Below are 16622 nucleotides of genomic sequence, written 5' to 3'. Positions count from 1 at the left end.
TTTTAGAGGTATTAAATTCATTGTTTGTATTTTTAGCTTGATTTTTCTGTTTTATAGTTAGAACCCACCGGCACTACTATTTCCATGAACGCAGCTGTTTGTGGGCATATTTGCACTTGACTCGAAAAAAAAATTAAAAATATGATTTTTTTTCATTTTACTTTAGCTTCATTTACGTTAGTTTCTTTATTCGATTAATTTGTTGTTATTTGTATACTTAGACTAGAATATATTTATGTAGGTATGTATATCTAAATATTATGACATGCACATAGATTTATATTAATTATGTTATTTAATATATTTTAGTTTTAATTATATAATTTTTACTGCACTTTTTTATAATATATATTTATATATTTATGTGTGTATATGTATTTGTTGTAGAAATAAATTGTTAAGAAGGCTCTTGGTGAGTTTATATGGGGACCAACGGCCTTTCACAAAAGTTTTTATTTTCTCAAAAAACCAAATGACTTTGTTGTAAACTAATTATGCCAGAAGAATAATTTTAACTAATTTTTTTTTACTTGACTATCATTTGTAAGTTTAAATAAAAGTTATTAAAAAATTTTTTATCATTTTAAAGCAAAAAAATATTTAATTTGCTAGTGCTTAAGAGGAAATTTCAAACTTCTTTGCTAAAAATAATTAAATTAATTAAAAATTTAAATTAGATATAGAAACTCCAAATAAAAAAAAAAATAAAAATATTTTTTATGACGCTTTAGTTCAAAACTAACCGCACTTTTCTAGCAAAATTATGTAAATCTTAAATCAAAAACTTACAAATATTCGAGAAACTTAGAAGAGTGCTAAAGAGTGCTGGCTTTGCTTATTTGTAAGTTTGTTTGTGTGGGTATTTGGTCTGTTTACATAGCATTGTATTAAAAAAGCACTACTTAGACATTATTTAGTTATCAAATAGTCAGATACACATTAGTTAACATATATATATATATATATAAATTGTTTGTGTGGGTAAAATGTAAGTATGCACGAATTGAGTGGTGTTAGACTAGAATAAAATGGACTAGAATTTGCTTGATACCTTTCAACATTATACATACAACTTGTCAAACCATAAAATACACACTGACATACACAAATATTCGAACTTCATGAATACTTGAGCATAACACATCAATAAATGCGCTTACTAATTTGGAAGAAATTCGATTAGTTCTGCAATAATAATATAAGTACAATGATTTCTTTGCGGTTTTTTTTTACTACTTTAATGTTAGGATATGAAAATAATTGCCCAATGGATGTCATACACACATACTTATGCATAAGCACTTTGCTCACTTAACTATATCTACTATATATATGTATATATGTATGTCGATTAGTTGATAATTTTAAAGGTTTCTAAAATGTCGTATGGCCAAATCTATGGGCAAATCGAAATCATATTTGGTGAGAGCGTCGATGGAGCGCAGCGAGTCACGAAAACCGGTGCGTGCAACATAGCTGTTGGGCGTGTAGTAGGTGTCCACCAAATCGTTGCAGCTGAAAATCAAATTCAACCACTCGACCAACTGATGGCAGCTGCAAAATGAGAAAGTGAAAAATGTTAAAACAAGCAAAAACGTTAACTTCGGTTGCACCGAAATTATAATACCCTTTACATGTGCATTTCTTATAACATAAAAGGGTATAAATGAATAAATAATAAACTCTAGCTTGATTTTGTTCCGTCAATTTGTATAACAGCTATATGCTATAGTGGTCCGATCTGAACAGTTTATTCAGAGATTGTGCCGTTACTTTGGACAATAATTCATGCCAAATTTCTTGAAGATATCTCGTCAAATGACAAAGCTTTCCATAGAAGCACTTAATTTTGATCCGTCAGTTTGTATGACAGCTATATGCTATAGTGGTCCGATCTAAACAATCACTTCAGAGATTACATTTATGCCTTAAACAGTAATACATGTAAAATTTCGTGAAAATACCTCGTCAAATGAGAAAGCTTTCCATACAAACACTAAATTCTGATCGTTCAGTTTGTATGACAGCTATATGCTATAGTGGTCCGATCTGTAGAATTTCTTTAGAGATTACATTACTGCCTCAAAATATAATCCATGCCAAATTTCTTGAAGATATCTCGTCAAATGACAAAGCTTTTCATATCAACACTTGATTTCGATCGTTCAGTTTATATGACAGCTATATGTTATAGCGACCCGATATCGGTGGTTCCGATAAGTGAACAGCTTCTTGGTGAGAAAAGCACGGAGGCAAATTTTCAGATCGATATCTCAATAGAATAAATGAGGGACTAGTGCGTGTATATACAGACAACCATTCAGACGGATCATGTACTGTACTGCTCAGGGTATAAAAATTAAAATAAAATAAAATAAAATAAAGTTACACTCACTTGAGACCCGCACAAACGAACGCCTTGAAGTGTGCATTATAGCTACGCTTGTAGGGCCGATGCATGGCGATAATCATGCCCACAGCGCTGAGGAAGCTCTGCTTCGCCGTGACCGTTTGCGCGTCGACAATGTCCAAATTGAAGCTTTGCGAAAGCTTACGCGCCGGCGTATTATTAAACTCATCGCCATTCTTCAGATAGTAATACTCCAAAATGAGTTCCCAAGCATGCATGGGACGACTGCCGCCACTGCCGAAGAAGCCGCCTGCGTTCACGTCATCGCAATCGTTGTCCGTGTAATTGGCATTGTAGGTGGAAGAGAAGGCCGCTGACGAGACGAAGGATGTAGCGCTGGTCGTATCCCTGCCACGATAACCCTGTTCGGCGGCAAAAACTGGGGACGGATTGAGGCAACGCATGAACGGTACAATTAGGCTGGACGTGGCCGATTCCGTTTCCACACGCAATCCATGCTGTATGAGTCGCAACAGTGTCATGGAGAAATTCTTGCGCACCGCCGTTGTTAACTCTTTACTAATCGTGATGATGGAGTCGCCGCCCTTATAGCGCGCACCGTGCGTCTTGCGACAATGGTTTCGTTCCCAGGCATAACAATCGTACGTGTCGTCATCCGAATCGGATGATACGATGTACGCTTTGAGATCCTTGCGATGCGTTGCCGCATTGGCTGGTTGTGTGCGCGCACGTGGCGGGGCCGTAACTGTACCGTTTTGTGCGCTTAGCGCCATTGTTGTGTTGGCATTGCGGCTGGTGTTCTTCAGCGCCCGCTTCATGTTGGCCAACTTTTCACGGTCGAAGCTTAGTGTGGCTGCAAGAGATGCCACCTCCTGTATGTCGACCTCCAGTTGTGCGCGTAAATCCCTGAAAAATTGTGGAAATTTATGTTCTAAAATAATGACTCTACAAAAAATATATTCAAAGGAAGTATTTTAACATGTAGAACCCCTCCGGCACTTGAAAACAATGTAAAACTTTAGAGAACATATTTTTTTGGGGACTACTTGGGAAATTTCTCGAAAGTTTCTTTGAATTGAGGAGCATTAAGCTTGGGCTGTTTGTATAAAAGAACTAAATTTTGACCTTGACACAAACTTAAAACTGTGTCTCTGGCCTTCTGATTGCTTTTAAAACCATAACGACTCTGTTTAAGTCCCTTATAATCTTTACTTTGAGTCTCAACTTGGAATCACCTCGGTCTGAAGTAACCAACATTATTGTAACGGTTAATTAATTCCCTCTTTGGTTCAAACGATGCGAACAGACTTCTTCTTCTTCTTTACTGGCGTAGAAACCGCTTACGTGAACAGACTTAGGTCGCTAAAATAACAACCCTTGGACGGATAAAATTGTACTCGATTCCGGTAGCGTAGAACCGGCTGTTTTAGGAATTGGTCAAGCTGTCTCTCTCTCTCTATCTTACTATGATACCACCAACTAGCACCGCTTTATATGTACACTTTAAGATGTCGATCTTCATTTCATCTTTTTGAACCAGACAGACTCCCACTGTAAACCTTTCCACAAGTTTACTCACCCCCAATGATTGCCTTTCGATGTCTTTTTCATCGCATTCTTCTGAAACTGATCTGCCTTGGCGCCAAAATGTGTCGTGGCGAACATTTGCATCAACAACGAAGCTTTATCTAACAAACTATGAGCCTTGCTATTTAAAGTCTCTCCACTGTCTTGTTGTGCGGCGTTCCGACTTGTATTTGGATGCATTGTATTCAGAGTATCCTGTTCGGTAGCCTCCTGCTGCGGTGACACAAGTTTCTTCCGCACTTTTTCACCTTTTTTCTTGGCAGCATAACTATTGTAGGGCTCATTCGGTTTCTCATTACCATTGAGTGTCTTCATTTTTGAATCCTCTGTGTCGCATTGCAAAAAGGCAATGAAACGTTCCAGATCGGTGATCTGAGTTTTCAGCTGCGCCACTAATTGTTCCTTCATGCGCAGCGGACCAACGAACTCGCCAATGGCGTTATCTACATGGTTCTTCAACTCTTCCGAAGTCAGTTCGGGTAAATCGCGTTCGTCCACTTGCAGATTGAGTTTATTCTTCAACTCATCAATGATTATCTTCTGTTTCTCTAGCAGTATATGTTGTGGTAAGACGGGCGCACCGGATTCATAAGCCAGTTTTTCCAATTCACTTAGTTGGGACTTCAAATGTTCGATCAGCTCGAATTGACGCTGACGCACGGCTTCATCGTCGGGCTGCGAATGGCTAGAGGAGTCTGCATTTGTGTTACCTACCGCGGCAGGTACAATTGGCTACAAGAGAGAGATAATTGAAACAAAGATTATTTAAAAATATTTCCTGTGAATACATTTCACCGTGATTTTACTCACTTCCGGTATACCGCGAAACGCAAACTCCTCCAAATCTTTAAGTAACTGATCACGCTCATGTGACGGTGCCTCCACAATTTGTCGCACGCGTAGCTGAACATGTGCGAAATGTGAAGTCAATGCCATCAATGAAGTGGTTAATAGCTCCTGCTCCTCTTCCATGCTTCTCAAGCGTCCCAAATCATTGGTATCGCCACGCAACATTTCTTGCTTATCCTGACTATCGGAACTCAGCAGTTCCAACTCCGATTCAGGACTAAGCAATTCTGATGTCGGACTCATTGCATCATCGTAATTCGCGCCTAACGGCGACCAACGCTCACTCAATGGATGCGGTGATATATGATCGAAATGTTCCGCTGTCAATAAGGTGTCGTCATTGAAAATGCCATTTGCTTCCTGGCATTGCGCGAACAATTGTAGCTCGCTATTCGACGTGTCATGTAGTGTTGATTTCCCTAGGCTATCTTTTACCTCCACCTCTTCTGCTTCTTCCTCCTCCATTTCAGCCCCGTCTAGCTGGCTACCCATCATACACTCATAAGCTGTCGTTTTGTGTGCAGCATAAAGGGTGGTTTGTCCGAAAGTCGGCGACGGTGTAGCGGGTGCTGAGTTGGGGGTTCTTGCCTCCACTCGCGTCGCATCAGCTGCATTACTTTCGCTACATTGACTATTGCAACGACGCTCAAGAAAAATCGTTTCATCCTCGTCAAGTTGTTGACCTTCGTCCCCTGTATCATCCCCCACGTCTGTGTGCTTATTTGCCACCTCCACAAGTGCAATTGCACAAACACCGTTTTCTTTGTTGTCTGCCACATTGGATTTAGCAAGCAGGCTGCTGAAGTCCTTATCGAACTTTTCTTCCATCTGTTCACTACACCGTATGCTATTCATTTTCATTAAGTTTTAAATGCACTCTCTTTATACACTATATACACATGGAGAATGTTGATTTTATTCTTGAATATTCGCTGTAAATATTTTGCAACATTTCTAAGCAAAAATGCTCAGGGAAAAAATCAATTTTATTCAATTAGCACAACGTCCTCACACAACAAGTATTCGGAGAAAAACTACGAATGTGCAACGAAGACATATGGTGTAGTTTTGTGACACTGATTACGGTATATTGTAATAGAATAACGGAAATCGTGGTAGTGTTACCTGCTGCGAAATATTTTTTTGCGAAATTGTTGAAAAATAGTTGAGTTTGAGAGAGGAAGAGAGAGAGAAAAAAATTGTATATTTAATAAATATTTTTAAAAATAAGTTGATGCTGCTTTTTTATTTTAATTTAATTTTCATATTTTTTGATCAATTTCACATCTTATTTTACAGAAAATTTTGGAATATTTGTTGTTATAATATTTTTTTTTATGTTTCAAATTTAATTTATCTTTTTTATTTTTATTGTTTTCCATTTTTTTTATTATTTATGTATATAAATATATGGTATTCCTTTTTAAATTTTATGCACTTTTTTATTTATATTTAATTTTTTATTTAAATAAATTTGTTTTATTATAATTTTTTTTTATTAAATTGATAAATTTTTATTATTTTTATTTTACTTTTTTTAATAAACCCTAAAAAATTAGGTTCTCTTTCATAAATACATAAATGTATACAAATTACTTCTGTTTCCAAATCTGATACAAACCAATTGTAATAGCACCCTGCATATTCCATTGTAATAGATTGTCGTTGCTATCAGCTGTTTCATGTATTTATCCGCATATGTTTCTGACATTTCGCCATTCCGATTTGTTCGCCATCAGCTGCTAAGTTTTTATGGAGTTTTAATGCGTTTGCGCCAATTCGTGTATTTATATTATAATTTCACAAAATTGGTGTACCTCTGACCGGCAAAAAAGAATTTACTTTGACAGAAAGTTGCAAAAATGTCAACAAGACGGCAAGTAATTACGATTTATCGCCTACTTTTGCGTGAGGCTGAAAAAATCCCTGCCTACAATTTCAGGTAAGCATAGCAGACCTAACCAATAGGTTGGTTGCCTGTTATAAAAACATTTTCATAATAAAAAACTGTCTCTTTTAGAATGTATGCCGGACGGAAAATACGCGACACATTCCGTGAAAATAAAAGTATTAGTGACTTTGCGGTTATCGATCAAAAACTGGCAGAAGCTAAACAAAATCTGGAGCTTGTGCGGCGGCAGGTTAGTAAATTGATGTTTATTTTTGGTAACTGCTTGCATTTTGATAAGCTGTGTGATAAATAAGTAATAAAGATTTGAGGTTACGCAGCTGCTAGTTACAGAAAGTTGCGAAAAACTTATTATTCAATGTACACAGCACAGCAACAAAGGTTCGAATGATTAATCATAGGCGCAGAGGAAAATATAAATCTAGCCGTCCGTCTGTCTGTTTAGAGATATCAATATTAAATTTTGCTCAACGAAAACGTCGATATTGGATAACTACAACATGTAGCTGCCATGAAAAAGTGTTTGTTTGACGAGTCATATTTACGAACGGATTATTATCCAAGACGAATATAGTCTACGAGATCACTATAGCATATGGCTGTCATACAAACCGAACGATCAAAATTAAGTGCTTGTATGGAACCTTTTTCACTTGTGACGGTTATTATTGCCTCGGTGCAAACAAAGTTAATGTCTCTCCGTGGTTTTTTTTAGCTTTTTTTTGTTTAAATCGTGTGAAAAAAATGTAATTGATGTGTGAAATAACCACGAAATTGTATTTGTCAGCAAATAATTTACCTAGCAGAATCATTGACTGTAAAAAAATAATATGAAAGTAATAGCATTTATTCATAAAAGTAGTAACTAACAATATTCACTCGGCTTTTGTTCTATCTACACATATGTATATTATGTACGTGTGAATGAATGTAAAGGAATCAAACCCAAGGCTATATGGCTATATATACATACCTATAAATACAAGCTATAATATTATGTAGATGCATATTTTACATACATATGTAGTTCATAATGACTAAGCGTTTTGCAATACATAGATACTTATGTACATAGTATATACTTCATTACAATATTTATCACCCGGAATTATCTTTAAAATTTATGAAATTCAGAAAAATACTTCAAATCTATATTACATTACATATGTACATACATATATAGTATATACTAAAGTTTGCTTATATCTTATTGATAAACATATCGCTTATCATCACCCATCTCTATCTTTGCAGGTTATCATTGGACATCTGTACTCAGCCGAAAAACTTGTCATTGAACAGCCTAAAAAAGCACTGCGTCGCTCAAAATAAACGCTGAAATGTTTTTGAATGCCCTAAATAGTACTATTGCAACTTGTTATATTCGCTACATCATATTAGAATTAGCAATACTTTGACAATTACATTGTTTATATCGCAGTAACTGCATTTAGGTTAGGAGGTTAAAATTTGAGATTTCAAAGGAAAGAAAAAAAGTTGAAATAAAAAACGAGCTTTTAATGTTAAGAATCTGTTTTCTTTTAATACCCACTTGTAATATTTTTATTTACACCATTCGTATACATGCGCGCATGTATGTATGTATGCGTTTAAAGTAATTACATACGGATATGAAATTAATTGCTAATTATTTTCTAAGAAATTGGAATGCCTTTTTAGAAAACTAAATTTGTGGCATCTTGTGGCATAAGCTTTACGCCAGGTATGTACTGGCAGAGACATTGCCGCCGGTGCCGGTCCAATTGGTATGCACAAATTTACCCTCAGCACCTAAGAGTTCATAAGTATGGGCGCCGAAGTAATCGCGCTGCGCTTGCAACAAGTTGGCGGGTAATTTTTCAGTGCGATAGCCATCATAGAAGGAGAGTGCGGTCGAGAGGGCTGGTACAGGGATGCCCCACAGGAAGGCGTTGGCGACAACTTGACGCCAAGAGTTTTGGCCTACTTCAATTGCCTTCTTGAAGAAGTCATCCAACAGCAGGTTCGAGAGTTGTGGATTGCGGGTGTAGGCCTCCTTGATGTTGCCCAAGAACACACTGCAAATAAAGTGACGTTGTAGAATAAGAATTACATAATTGTCCATGCGTAAGACTTACCTGCGGATGATGCAACCGCCGCGCCACATCAACGCAATGCCACCATAATTCAAGTTCCAGTTGTTGTCTTTGGCAGCCTCACGCATCAACATGAAACCTTGTGCGTATGAAACGATTTTGGCGCAGTACAGCGCATGCTTGATGTGATTCAAGAACTTGGGTAAGTCGTCAACCTTTGCCGTTACGCCGGGACCGCTCAACTGTTTGCTGGCCGCCACACGTTCATCCTTCAGCGCGGAGAGACAACGTGAGAATACCGCTTCACCGATTAGCGTTACTGGTACACCATATTGCAGCGCAGCAATGGCTGTCCACTTGCCTGTACCTTTCTGGCCAGCTGTGTCGCGTATGCGCTCCAACAAGTAACCTTTATCATCCTTGTAGTTCAAAATGTCGCGTGTGATTTCGATGAGGAATGAATCCAACTCTTCGCTATTCCACTTCTCGAACTCAGTAGCCATTTCGGTTTGAGAGAGACCAAGCGCTTTCATGATTTGATACGCTTCACAGATCAATTGCATATCACCATACTCAATACCGTTGTGTACCATTTTGACGAAGTGTCCAGCACCGCCTTCGCCGACCCACTCACAGCATGGTTCGTTGTCGGCTTTTGCGCAAATGGACTGGAAAATAGGTTGGATGAGTGGCCAGGCTTCTGGATGACCGCCGGGCATGAGTGATGGACCATGACGTGCACCCTCTTCACCGCCGCTCACTCCGGAACCGACGTACAAAATTTGCTTAGCGCGTAATTCATCGCAACGACGTGCGGTATCTTGGTACTCGGAGTTGCCACCATCGATGATTACATCGCCGGGCGATAGTAGTGGCACCAATTGTTTGATGAAGTCATCTACAGCGCTGCCGGCTGCAAAAATAATCAAAAATATTTAATTACAGTTTAAGTTTATGTGTTATTTTAAGGATGGTCGCGAATTTGTGTATGAACGGCGAAATATGTAAATCAGAAAACGCTGATAAGGTCACGCAGTGATTTTTATAATGTTATCCCCAAATCTATCGAGTCCATCTAAACGGAAAGCTATAATATATATAGTAATATTCAGCCAAGGACTGTCAGTATAGCCATCAAATAATTTTGAGAAACTCTGCCGAGTTGACAGTAATTAGCTATCTTCGATGATCGGTTAGGTTCCGTTGGCCGATTCCGGTGACATCGACCCTCTTCAGTTACTTTTAGTTTTTAACCACAGCTGCAAAGACCTCCTTGCTGGACCACTGCAGTATATTTCAAGCTGAGCTCTTTGCTATTGCAAAAGCCGCGGAGTTGGCCTCGAATACACTTGCAGAGTATTCTAAAGTAAACATTTACGTAAAGAAATTCAAAACAAAAGACTGCAAGAAATGTCTAGAGTAGGACACCAGTAAAACAATCTCTTGTGCACTTGCCCCACATTGGCAAGACTACGCTGTAAGCATCTGAGATCTCCGCGACATGATACACTGAAGGAGGTATCGATATTGAGGCCGCAGAGTCTGTTGAAATTCGTGCCAAGTGCAGGCATCCTAAAGGATGACTACTCTTCTTGGGCCTAGCAACTATTAAAGCTTGATGCCACTCGTAGATCGTCCGAACGTAGTATCTCTAAAGAGAGACCTGTCTCTATTAAATTTTAGGAGTTGATTTACTAAAGTCTGCGGATTGTCTTTGGTTCATAAAAATAAATCGCCATTGTCTTCTACAAAATATTTTAATGACACCACGGTCCATAATAACCAAATGGCAACTGCAGTACGTAGAAGGAACTAAGAAGCAGTAATGTATACAAAACTGGCAAGTTTAACAAGTTATTTATACCTTAGAAAGGGCTGATCAAACACAAATATCAATATCGACGCTGCGAGCCCCGATTCATAAATAGAAGCAAAAAAAAATTTACAAAAACTGTTGCCAAGCTGCGAGCTGCCCTGAAAACTCCGGGCCCCGAAGAAGTTGTCGCCGATCTCCCTCCTATCGACTGGACTTAACCCTATAGGCGCAAGACAGACTTTAACGGAACGTCACTAAAGAGTACGCTTGCGTCTTTCCCACACAGACTCGACAAGGATCCCATTCCTTAGATGGGTTAAAATCCATTCTTTGGCAACAGAAAAATCGAATCGTCAAAATAATTTTAATTTTCATTCATAAAACCAATGCAATTATTTTTTGGTGTTCCAACTGCGTAAGTCTTCTACAAATAGCTTTAGTCTGCAGATCAAAGCGTCTTACTCGTAAGCGCCCAGCTTTAGGCAGCAGAGGTCACAGTTAAACCCAAACTATTTGATATCTTGATGACCTTCACCTGCACCACCGCATCTAGCTCTGTTTCTGGGCTGATTATTATTTGTGTCGAGAATCTATAACCGCTTGAATATGACTCATTGGTGCTGCCAGCAAATGACCTTGAGATGATAGATTTTCGGCAACCAAATTTCGAAATTGATAACAGCACAGCCGTAACGCACGCGTGCCACGTGTGACTAGCGAGATAAGAAAGCATAAAAGCCATGGGAAGTGACCCTCTCCAGAAAATTTGATTATTATAGTTTAGCTTAATTTCACAATTAAGTAAAAGTTGCTTTTAATTTGCCTCACTTTGCAGCCAACAGCTGAGCGTGACTTTTTTGCCCCCCAAAAGCGCCTTTGGCTCATTAAACGCTGTGGAGCGAACAGCTGTCAGTGCTGGCGTGTTTTTGGAAACATATATGTATACACATGTGCGTGTGTGTGTATGTGTGTTTGCAAATCACCTCACATTCACTTGGCCGTGCCGCCGCCGCACGCCATGCTCTCTACACGTGACGTAATAATGACGTTGCATTTGTCGATCAAGGTAATTATTTTGCAATAACAATTTAGCGCAGTAACAGTGCAAATAGTTGTTGTTCCAGCTGTATATATATTTGTATGTATGTGTGTGTGTGTTTGTACGTGCTTGAAACTTTGAAGTCTTTACCGGTTCGTAAAGTACTCGCTTGTACTTCGTATGTGTTTTTATATATGTATGTATGTATGTGAGTCAGTTTTTAAATGTATATGTGTGTGTGTTTATTTATCTGTACGACATTGACAGTGACATTGCCATATACTTGCATACGCTCCAACTTACCCTTGACCAGAAGCATAACTTTCCGTGGCAACTTCAATTTGTTCACCATATCCTGCAACGAAGTGGCGCCGATCACTTTTGTGCCCTTGGCCTCGTTCTGCAAAAATTGGTTGACCTAACACGGCGTAAATGTGAAAGCAAAGTCAAGTTATTTACAGTTTATCGGTATGTGTAACTGTCACTCACCTTCTCGACGGTGCGATTGTAGGCGCAAACCACGAAGCCATTATCATTCATGTTCAAGATGAGGTTCTGACCCATAACGGCCAAACCGATCAAGGCAATATCTGCTTTACTGCAAAAACAACGTTTAGGGTGGTCAGAAAGGCACGAAAAAATAACAACAACATTTGCATTAAGGGACATTTTCTCAATAACTGATTTATAGCCAACTATCAGTTAAGTTCTGGTTAAAAATTCGGTTATTTACCGGTATAAAGTGGTTAAGTTAACCAGTACTTAACTGATAGATGACTGCTATGCAAATATTGAGCAACGGCTCTAAGTAAAGTAAATATGACATATGTATGTATCTATAAATATTTGTTGTAATTTTATATACATTTCTATATATGTATGTATATAGTATATACGTACATATGTATGTATAACTAAACTTTAGTGGTTGCACTGGCTAATAACGAATTTTATATACGTACATACATACATATATACATATGTATGCACATATATTTTTGCGCAGATTTTCCCTTTTATATATGTATTAAACTCATCAATAGCCAGCGCGGCCGCTAACCCATAGTTATGGCGTTAGCCGCTGTGCGCTGTGATAATTGCGAACATACATACATACATACATACACAGATGCATATATAAAATAAAAATGTGTGTTTTACACTTAAAATGTGCGATAGCTTGCTTCTGCTTACACTCATATACTTACGCTGACATGTTGTTTTTGTTATTGTTGTTCCAACTTATTGCTTCTAAAATATACGATTGTTGCACACTTGGCCCTTTCCACACCGTTTATTGATCACAACACCGTTTTTTTCCGCAGCGTTTATTCACTCACTAGCTAATAGCTTTTTTTTTTATGGTTCCACCGCTCACTTTCGCGTCCAGCTGGCGTACTTTACTTGTTGGCAATCGCGCGATTACTGAACATTGAAATCGGTTGAAAAGTCATACGAGCATGCCAGCCGGCAAAAGTAGTGTACTCATCAGCATGCGCATGGAAGAGGAAACCAAAAGGTGACACCGATAATGTGGAGCTTTAGTTTTGGGGTTGAGCTTTGACGTTTGGCGGTGCTTTTTTTGGCCCCAAAAAGCATTGAAAATGATTTTTTAGATTTTTTTGTGTTTTAGTTTACAAATTTAAAATTTAAATTAATTATGCGCACGAAATAGAGTCGCTTAATACGTGTGGAGCTTTCAAGTTGCTTACAAAAACAAAATTAAAAATCTATGCACTGACGAGTTATTGCAAGTCATTTAGCTTCATTTAGATTAGAGGTCAATTGAGAGACATTTACTTTATTCCTGTACTATCTAGAAGTTAGTATGTTGAACAAAAAAAAACTTTCTAGCATACTAAATGTCGTTTTCTCAATGTCTGCTAAACAACCATTTTTCAGTTAATTTCTAGACAACTCCATAAAGACCCCTTTTTCGGTAAATTTTTTTTTTTTACCAGAAATTAACTGTCAGATGGTTGCTAACAAATCATTGAGAAAACGTCTCTAAAAAAATGTGAAAAGGAGCGCACAAATGAGAGAGGAATTGAAGTTATTCCAATTTCAAACATTTTTTTTAATAAATTCGGTTGTTCTTTCTTTTTTGGACAGAAAAAATATAATATTCTGTAAATACAATAAATGTGGATATTTTGACTGTTTTCGCAATAGAGTTTCCCTTAAGATCTGAGCGCATCAAAAATCTATTGGGATCATACCCAGAGTATATAATAAATGCAGAAAAAATTTTAGATTCATGAAAGATTTCTGCCGATTTTATTGATTTGTGACACGGTGAGCGGTTCGATTATGAGCTCGTCCTCCACCCACTTTGACCAAAGCTTTCGCGTACCCAAATATTCATTAACGATAGGTTTAGCACGTTCCTTTGATAGCATTAACCTAACGACTATCTCAATCACAAATCCAAACACAATCTAAGCAATCTCAAAAAGCAATATATTTATTGCGTTTATCGTCTTCGTCGCTCTTATCGCCAGTACGAAATTACTAACGAATGCGTACTTCGCCTGACAATCATATGACAACTACAACTCTTTTCTTATCAATTTTCGTGGTATTTCGAAACTCTTTATTTCGATATTTTTTCAATTCATGCTTCACTAAAAAACCTAGACCTCAGTTGCTATATCTATACACGTGCCTTTGAAGGTCCGCTTATTTGACCAATCGTACATCACTTTGTTTTTGATTTAGAAGTCTTGAAGTTAAAGAACAAAAAGAAATCATTAAAGATTTAATCAGGATTTTAACGTATTTTTGGTTCCAATTGGTCTAGGTAGAAGGCACACCTTTTCCACTTTGGTCGGGTTCGGGGCTGATCTAAAACCTCTAATTAAAGCACTTGCTTGCGTGCAGGAGTGGAATCTTGCTGGAAGATCCATCCAATCTTCGAAGAGAGTGTTGCTTAACTGCTTTACTACGCCTACTAAAACATGCTGCTGGTACAATTTAACTCCATATAAAGTCATTTTCACAGAAGTGAAGTGGTGTAACGCCTTTACAGCAGACTCCACACCAAACCATTACTGCAGCTGGATGGTGACCACGTGGGTCCCTTAGAATAACATTTTTTGCATCTTTGGAAGTTTCTGCATAGACTTTGTCGTTTTGCTTGTTAAAAACTGCTTCAACCGTGAACATTTATTCAGCTGTAAAAAGGTCCACGTGGCACTAAAGCTGTTGCTTGCATATGTTGAGCCTAATTTAGTTCAAACGTGTTGTCAGTAGCTGTCTAGTTGACCGACGATAGGCTTTTACTAATATACGGAGATCATCTTGAATATGTCTTGACAATAATTTGGGTGATATACCCATTTCCCTTCATAAAATTTTGGTTTCTTAGGAAATTTCTTTGTATGCGGTCGCGAAGAGTTTTTAGTAAAGGATTTGGTTCGAACGACACGCGCACGGCGCCGAAACAACTCTCCGCGGTCTTCGTGCACACTCTCAGATACGGCTGCTATATTTTCTTCACTACGTGTTGCTCCAATAATGAATGTTGGGCCTCAAGATGGGTGATGGTGTTGCGAATAGTACGCTGAGTAGGCCGATTATGCTGACCATAAGTTTATTGTTTACAGAACGTGAATATTCGTAATAAAGTTTAACGATTTGTAAACGTTGTTCAGGCGTAAATCTTCCCATGATGAAATCCCAAACAATACTGAACAAAAATAAAATGACAGCTTGACACGACTCACGTGATCTGTCAAAAAAAGGCTAGTGAAAAAAGTACCAATACTTGGACCACCCTTTAGTCTGTGAGATACGATATCACGAGCTGCTTCAAATGTAGTCCTTTTATAACATCTCCACCATAATTCTATATTACTGAAGTTTTTAAAATTTTGTAAATTTAGTTATCGTACTTTTAGTGGTTTTGAACAATGCCGTTAGAAGGAGGTTTGATGATAAAAACGCCTCTTTTTCGAAGACTTGAAATAATAATCAGTGTCAAAACTTTTTGATAGAAGTTTAGTCAAACTTTCAGAGGTATGATTCGTAAAATTTTACTTTAGAGAAACTTTTCCCTAATTAAAAATTCGAAAATTATATTAATAGTGATTTGTAATCTGAATTACAGGAGAAAACCATTTATTTTCTGGCATATTGAAATTCAATGAAAAATCAAAAGGAGTTTTAGATTTTCTCACTATTTTTACCAAAAACTCACTTCGCCCTAGATGTCGTATAAGTTAAGATACGACATGGACTAAAAAGAGTTTGGCGTGACCAAGAGATCATACCACAGCCGAAAACTCTTAGAGTATCAAATCGAATACATTCTGCTACAGTTCCAGGACATTTCATTCAATCATTCTCAATTTATTGGCCTCAAAATGTCGCTAAACCTAAATCTATTTCCAATGGAAAAAAGCGAATTTTGTGTTTTGATAAAATATTGTTTCCTGATGAAAAACCGTTGACACAAAGCATTGACTTTTAAATTTGATTTTAAAGTTACATCCCGGTCAGGAAAGTCTCAAAAGTAATAACACCAGAAAACATAGCGAAAATTGGTGAAATAAATTTGGGTGACTATTAATCGTGAAATTAAGTGAGTTGTCGTAGTCGTAAAGAGGACCTTCTCCACCTGGTCTTTCCAACGGAGTGAACGTTTTCCTTTCCTCTGCTTCTTCCGGCGGAAAGTGTTGGAGTGTTTTCATATACCTCGTACTGCCAACGCTCCATCAACTGCGGTTGTTTTTGTTGTTGCTGTAGCAGCAGAATTCTACGGGGTTCAAAGTACTTGGCCGAACAAAAAAATCCGGGTCCGTTCCGGTTACGTAGAACCGACTATCGTGGGCGGTATTCGTCATTGCCAAATACATGTGGACCCAAAATCTTCCGCAGAATCTTTCTCTCGAGAACTTGTAATGCCAACTCATCAGGTGTTGTCATCGTCCATACCTCTGCACCATACATATATCAGGACGGGAATAATGAGTGAC

General features: G+C 37.9%; 3 protein-coding genes across 3 annotated transcripts; 1 reads left to right on the top strand and 2 right to left on the bottom strand.

Annotated features, from left to right (window-relative positions):
• LOC126758552 (RUN domain-containing protein 1) lies at positions 1 to 5857 on the bottom strand. The gene is made up of 4 exons (XM_050472866.1): positions 4769 to 5857; positions 3951 to 4690; positions 2396 to 3277; positions 1 to 1554 (listed from the first exon to the last, which is right to left on the bottom strand). The coding sequence occupies exons 1-4, from the start codon at positions 5666 to 5668 to the stop codon at positions 1365 to 1367; spliced, it is 2712 nt and encodes a 903-aa protein (XP_050328823.1). The 5' UTR covers positions 5669 to 5857; the 3' UTR covers positions 1 to 1364.
• Positions 5858 to 6541: 684 nt separating this feature from the next.
• LOC126758583 (protein bcn92) lies at positions 6542 to 8246 on the top strand. The gene is made up of 3 exons (XM_050472908.1): positions 6542 to 6749; positions 6828 to 6948; positions 7971 to 8246. Exons 1-3 carry the CDS (start codon positions 6670 to 6672, stop codon positions 8046 to 8048), a joined length of 279 nt encoding a protein of 92 aa, XP_050328865.1. The 5' UTR covers positions 6542 to 6669; the 3' UTR covers positions 8049 to 8246.
• LOC126758556 (6-phosphogluconate dehydrogenase, decarboxylating) lies at positions 8232 to 13085 on the bottom strand. Its single transcript, XM_050472873.1, has 5 exons — positions 12855 to 13085; positions 12136 to 12244; positions 11950 to 12064; positions 8834 to 9704; positions 8232 to 8773 (listed from the first exon to the last, which is right to left on the bottom strand). Exons 1-5 carry the CDS (start codon positions 12860 to 12862, stop codon positions 8431 to 8433), a joined length of 1446 nt encoding a protein of 481 aa, XP_050328830.1. The 5' UTR covers positions 12863 to 13085; the 3' UTR covers positions 8232 to 8430.
• Between the last annotated feature and the right edge of the window lie 3537 nt (positions 13086 to 16622).

Source organism: Bactrocera neohumeralis, chromosome 5, assembly GCF_024586455.1.
Source record: "Bactrocera neohumeralis isolate Rockhampton chromosome 5, APGP_CSIRO_Bneo_wtdbg2-racon-allhic-juicebox.fasta_v2, whole genome shotgun sequence".
Classification (NCBI taxonomy): domain Eukaryota; kingdom Metazoa; phylum Arthropoda; class Insecta; order Diptera; family Tephritidae; genus Bactrocera; species Bactrocera neohumeralis.
Note: the sequence above shows the minus strand (reverse complement) of the source record. Positions and strands in the feature narration are given on the sequence as shown.

Bases quoted from the DNA above. Each gene is read 5' to 3' on its own strand.
- LOC126758556 (XM_050472873.1), bottom strand. The intron at 9,705-11,949 runs GTAAGTTGGAGC...TTATTTTTGCAG, and splicing joins AGTTATGCTTCTGGTCAAGG to CCGGCAGCGCTGTAGATGAC. The intron at 8,774-8,833 runs GTAAGTCTTACG...CTTTATTTGCAG, and splicing joins GGCGGTTGCATCATCCGCAG to TGTGTTCTTGGGCAACATCA.
- LOC126758583 (XM_050472908.1), top strand. From the start codon at position 6,670: ATGTCAACAAGACGGCAAGTAATTACGATTTATCGCCTACTTTTGCGT. The intron at 6,750-6,827 runs GTAAGCATAGCA...TGTCTCTTTTAG, and splicing joins ATCCCTGCCTACAATTTCAG to AATGTATGCCGGACGGAAAA. The intron at 6,949-7,970 runs GTTAGTAAATTG...CTATCTTTGCAG, and splicing joins TGGAGCTTGTGCGGCGGCAG to GTTATCATTGGACATCTGTA.
- LOC126758552 (XM_050472866.1), bottom strand. From the start codon at position 5,668: ATGAAAATGAATAGCATACGGTGTAGTGAACAGATGGAAGAAAAGTTC. The intron at 4,691-4,768 runs GTGAGTAAAATC...TCTCTCTTGTAG, and splicing joins CGTTTCGCGGTATACCGGAA to CCAATTGTACCTGCCGCGGT. The intron at 1,555-2,395 runs GTGAGTGTAACT...CTCATTTTGCAG, and splicing joins TTCGTTTGTGCGGGTCTCAA to CTGCCATCAGTTGGTCGAGT.